Source organism: Calypte anna, chromosome 1 (genome assembly GCF_003957555.1).
Source record: "Calypte anna isolate BGI_N300 chromosome 1, bCalAnn1_v1.p, whole genome shotgun sequence".
NCBI classification, from domain to species: Eukaryota; Metazoa; Chordata; class Aves; order Apodiformes; family Trochilidae; genus Calypte; species Calypte anna.
The window spans coordinates 104,910,739-104,916,642 of record NC_044244.1 but is presented as its reverse complement, the minus strand read 5'-3'; the positions used below and the strand labels follow the sequence as shown (position 1 = coordinate 104,916,642).

Sequence of the window (5,904 nt, the reverse complement as noted above, 5' to 3'; positions counted from 1 at the left end):
TTCAGTTTTCAATGGAACGTGGTGAAATCGTGAATAATGAAAATTTTAAAATTAATGTTTTATTACGGTTTTCCGATTTTAAGGACATTTAGGGTACATACCTAATTGTAATGAGAGAAAGTATGTTTGATAACCTGCTGGGCAGTTAAAGAACTATAGATGAAGAAATACATGGAATTCTGGTGAATTAATAAGAAGAGAAAAATGAAGTGTGGATATCTCAGGAGAAGAACAGTGATGTTTACATTATTTTTTACTTTTACATACACTGAAAAGACTTTTTTGTAACAATCTTCTACTTCCTACCTGAAAGCATGATAAGCCGTGAGGTCAGTGTTTTATTTAAAAAAAGAAAAGGAGGGAGCAAGTTTGCAAAAGCCTTCTTCAAGTTAACAGGATGAGCTAGGAGGAAGTTCTTAATGCCTGCTCCAAGGCATAAGAACTTCTGGTAGGTAGGAGTGTGTATGCAGGTGAGAGAGATGCTGTGGTGGCTCCACTACATAGTCATAGAATGGTTTGGGTTGGAAGGGACATTTAAGATCATCAAGCTCCAACCCTTCTGCATGGGCAGGGACACCTCCCACTAGACCAGGTTGCACAAGGCCTCATCCAGCCTGGCCTTGAACACTGCCAGGGACGGGACATAAACAACATCCCTATTCAAGCTATTCAAGTATCTTACTACCCTCACAGTGAAGATTTTTTTTTTTCCTAATATCTACCCTTCCTCTTTCCATTTAAAACCATAAAGCCCCACCCCATCTTTCCTGTAGGCCCTTTCATGTACTGGAAGGCAGCTACAAGGTCTCCCTGGAGCCTTCTGTTCTCCAGGCTGAATTACTTGTCCATCAAGTGGTCCATCTGTCAAACTCATGTCTTCTCAGTTTGGAGACCAGGATGTCACGTGGAACAGTGTCAAATGTCTTGCACAAATCCAGGTAGATGGTATTAGTTGCTCTGCCACTATCCGCCATCTCTGTAGCCTTGTTATAGAAGGCCACCAAATTGATCAGGCATGATTTGCCATTAGTGAAGTCATGTTGGCTGTCACCGGTGACCTCCTTTTTTTCCATGTGCCCCAGCAGATTTTCCAGGAGGAGCTGTTCCATGGTCTTGCCTGGCACAGAGGTGAGACTGACCAGCCTGTAGTTCAGCAGGTCTTTTTTCCTCTTTTAAAAATAGGGTCTATATTACCTTTTTCCAGTCAGTGGGAACCTCACCAGACCACCATGACCTCTCAGATATGATGGGCAGAGCAACTGCATCCCATCTCCTTCAGGACCCATGGATGGACCCCATCAAGTCCCATAGACTTGACTTCAGGTTCATGAGATGGTCATGAACCTGTTCTTCTACAGTAGGGGGTAATTAGTACTTGTAGTCCCTGCTTTTACTTGCTGTGGCCTTTGCCATGCTGGAGCACTTGCCATGTGCAACTTATGCAAAGAAATCATTGAGAACTTCAGCCTTCTCAGTATCCTGTGAAGCTAAGTCTCTTGTTTCCTTTAAGAGAGGGCCTACTTTTCCCTTGGTTGTCCTTTTATCCCAAACATGAAGGTTTTCTTATTGCTCTTTACATCCCAGTTGAGATTTAATTCTAACCGGTATTTGGCTCTCCTAACCTGATCCCTACCTGCTTGGATAACCTCTCTATAATCCTCCCAGGATACCTGCACTAGCTTCCACCCTCTTTATGCTTCCTTTTATCTTAGTTGGGATGCACCACTCCTGGGCCTGGGACTAGGTGACCCGTAAATATCAACCAGCTTTCATGGGTCTCTCTTCCCTCCAGGATGTTCACCATGACGCTCTCATGAGCAGATTCCTGAAGAAGCTGAAATCTGTTCTCCTGAAGTCAAGGATAGTAAGCTTACTGTGAGTCCTCCTTGCTGTCCTAAGGCTCTTGAACCCTACCATTTCATGGTCACTACAACCAAGGCTGCCCTTGTGCTTAGCATCCCTCACCAGCCCTTCCTTGTTGGTCAGAACAAGGTCCAGCATAACACTCCTCTTTGTTGGTTCCTCTATTGGAAACTTGGAAACTACATCTCTAGTTGAGGATGCTGGCATGTGGAAGAAACACCTTAGTGAGGCATGAGGATGATGAGGGAGCTGGTGCACCTCTCCTGTGAGGACAGGCTGAGAAAGTTGGGCTTGTTTAGTCTGGCGAAGAGAAGGTTCCAGGGAGACCTTATAGCAGCCTTCCAGTACCTGAGGGGCTGGGAAGGGCATGTCACAAGAGGGCAAGGGGTAATAGTTTTAAACTGCAAAAGGAGGGATTTAGGTTACACATTAAGGAGAAATTCTTCACTATGAGAGTGTTAGGAAACTAGCACAGGTTGCCCAGGGAGTTATGGATGCCTCCTCCCTGGCAGTGTTCAAGGCCAGGCTGGATGGGGCTTTTAGCAACCTGGCCTAATGGGAGGTGTCCCTGCCCATGCAGGGGGGTTGGAACTAAATGATCTCTGAGGTCCCTTCCAACCCAAACCATTCTATGGTTTTATCATTGGGCTGTCTGATGATGCACTACAAACTGGTAACACGATCCTCCCCCCACTGAGTTCACAAGTTTGCAGTCTCCTAATTTGAAGTACAGTCTGCTTGTGAACGTTTTTGTGTCTATTTTCAACAAAGTTGTATCCATGAACGCTGATTTGTTTCTTTGCTTATGGATTATGTATCCAAATAACGCATGTGTCATAAAAGGTGGACACCGATTGCTTCTGATGTTGATTAAATGTTTCTGGGTCCTTGTGGTAGCATTCCTCCCGCTCAGACCTCCAGTGGGGGCTCAGGCACCTTTTGTGTTGACACTGCAGAGATTTTGTTCAACAAGTGCAGATTTGCTTCTGTTTAAACACTGCCAAACCATACGCCTGCGATGTGCAGAAACAAACTTCACAACCCACGAAAGGTTATAAATCAGGTATGTTTATTACAGTGCCAGGTGCAAGGGGGATCTCTCCTCCCAACTTGCACACCGCAGCTAAATGCAAGCAGGTATTTATTACACAAAGTTATACATATGCAATACAGAAACATGCATATGCGAAGCGAAGTTATTCAAATCGGCTATTAACATAAGTTTCCACCCATCCTCACATGCGCACTGTCCCCTAGTGGTCTTGGGGCGGGGTCTTTTGGAGGAAGGCTTCTTTCGCAGGGTGTCCTTTTCAACTTTGCTGGGTGGGCAGGGCTCCAAACAAACCGGATTTCGATGGTTCTTTTCTAGGGAGTTTTCTTTATGGACAATACAGGTCCGGCTTAATGCTTACCTAGACAAAGTTCATTCCTCTTATGTGTGACACAGACAAATGAATTTTCTCTCTGCCCCCGGTTTTCTACATTTTGACCCTTTATTTTCTAATTCTGAATAATTTATACGCGTACAAGAAAAATGTGGTTTAATAAATGACCAATGGTCTGCTTGAAAATCCGTGGGTACACAGTTTAGGGCCGGCACAGATAGATCGTATCAGCGGTAGAGACGGGCAGGGGGGTGCTGGCGATCATTCACACCGTTCGCAACTTTCCTGTCGGCCCCGGCGCACCTCTCACAGACGCGTCCCGAGGAACCGGGGTCATTTTCTCGACCCCGGGTGAGGGCCCGGCACCTCCGGGACACCGAGCAGTTTCCCCGCGGGGCTGCGGCACCGCCCCCCGGAAGCGCAGCGCTCGTCGGCCCCGCGAACGCGGTTCCGTGGTCCCGATTGAGCAGCGCCGGAGCTCCGCCGTTCATCGCCATGGGGGGCAAGAACAAGCAGCGAACCAAGGGCAACCTGCGGGTGAGCGGGCCCCGCGGGGCGGGGTAGGCTGCGGCCGTGGGCCCAGCGGCGGATAGGCCGGGGAGGGCGGTGAAGGCCGGAGCTGGGCCTCGGCCTTCAGGCTGGGGTTTCCGGCACCGGCGGGCGGGTTAAGGGCGGTCTTCCTTCCCCTGCCGGTGCCTTGGGAAGGGGCTGCGGGCCGCCGAAGCGTGTCCCCCGCTGGGAAGCGGCTCTGCCTTCGGGACTGGGTGCCGTAGCTTGGCCCGCCGCCCTGCTTCAGGCTGGGCCCATGCTTTAGGGGAGTGGGCCTGCACCTCCCCGGGGAGTTGGTACGCGCTTTCCAGGGCAAGGGGTGTAACTGCAAAATCACTCGAGGTGTCAGGTCAGCAAGACACCTGTGGATACATTTAGTGTATATTTTTTTAGTGGAGAGCCGTAGGGTACCCCTGTCATCGTGTCTTTGCTTTCCCACCCGGTCTAAAGTTGTGTGAGAATTGTCGTAGGAGGGGAGAACTGTTGGTGAAGTGTTGTGTTCAGGTTATGTAATTTCTACAAATGTTCTCCCTCTCCTGTATTTAGAGAGGAGCGGGAAACACAAGGAAGCGTGTCCTTACGGTTGAAGTTGCAAACGCAGAAAAATTTGCTGAGTCTGAAGATAGAGCAGTCAGGTGAAAGGTGGCCATTGAACCTCAAGAAAATCAGAAAAGTAGGGTGCACTTCAGCAAGCTGTCATTACTTAAAAAAACCTCAAATAAACAAACCCAAACCCAACAGCAAACTCTCAGAAGTTCAGCTGTCCCTTGGAAATAAAAGGTATTTGGACTATAAGGTGTCACGAAGAACATTAAAGCATCAATTTATTTTGGGACAGTCTTTTGAATAAAAAAAGTGGTTGAAATAAACATGAGCCACATAAATGCTGAGTAAGGTGTTAACTAGTGCAAACTAGAGCAGATGCTATACTCTGGAACACTCACTCTAATGCTAATGTAATTATATTGTGTTACATATATACTCTTTTGCCCTATTCTTCTAAATCCTTCTTGGCTCCTTTGTTGCTGGTTGCATCCTTTCTTTTGTGCGTGTTCTTGGGAGTTGGTCTGTTTGAAGTAACATGAGAATAACTGGAAAAACAAGCAAGGAAGGAGATGAAATGGTTTCTTAATACATTGTTCACTTACATAAGGATGTTTCTGTATTGTTTTTTTGTATGTGTATAAAACCAGTGTACTTTTCCGTAAGCATTCATGGATTAAAATCCCTGGGAGAAAAGGGAATGCTGGCTATGAAGGGAAGAAAAATTTTTTAGGCCAAACTTACAGTTTAAACCATAGGTGATCTTTTTTTTCTGAGACATTGTTTTAAATAGAAGGTCAATTACACACTAGAAATAGGATCATTATTTCAAATGCATGATATCACAGAATCACAGCAAGGTAGGGGTTGGAAGGGACCTCAAAATATCATCGAGCCCAACCCCCCTGCCAGAGCAGGGTCACCTACAGGAGGTCACACAGGGACGTGCCCAGGTGAGGTTTGAATGTCTCCAGAGAAGGAGACTCCACAGCCTCCTTGGGCAGCCTCTGCCAGTGCTCTGTCACCCTCACAGTGAAAAAATTCTTCCTTATATTGATATGGAACAAAAGTATATGTACAAAATAAAATGAAATGACTGAAATAGATAACTTCTGTCCCTGTTTTTTGCCAGCCTTCTAGCAGTGGTCAAGCTGCAGAGCTCCTTGCCAAAGAACGTGGAACAGTGCCTGGGTTTATTGGCTTTGGAACATCTCAGAGTGATCTGGGATATGTTCCTGCAGTTCAAGGAGCAGAGGAAATAGACAGCCTTGTGGATGCTGATTTTCGAATGGTCTTGAGAAAACTTTCTAAAAGAGATGTCACAACAAAATTAAAAGTAAGTGTATACTTTGTCCCCCTTATTTTTTATTATTATTATAAAACAATAACTTTGTCTTAAGGGTGGGAGAGGAATCTATTGAAGTAGCTAATACTGATTTTGTATTGGTAAATTTTCTTGAGCTGCAATCCAGAATGTACCTTGGAAGGTTCTTACATATAAGAATGTATCTCATGAAAAGGTCCATCATGCAGTGCTGGTGGAGCATTCATAAAGTTGCAGATG

General features: G+C 46.1%; 1 protein-coding gene across 1 annotated transcript in view; it reads left to right on the top strand.

The window, feature by feature from the left end:
* The first annotated feature begins 3,093 nt into the window (after positions 1-3,093).
* Positions 3,094-5,904, top strand: part of LTN1 (listerin E3 ubiquitin protein ligase 1) — a 28,447-nt gene continuing 25,636 nt past the window's right edge. Inside the window, exons 1-2 of the mRNA XM_030455510.1 lie at positions 3,094-3,785; positions 5,473-5,676. Coding sequence (XP_030311370.1) covers positions 3,744-3,785; positions 5,473-5,676 — 246 coding nt within the window. The 5' untranslated portion in view covers positions 3,094-3,743. The remainder of the gene's footprint in view (positions 3,786-5,472; positions 5,677-5,904) is intronic.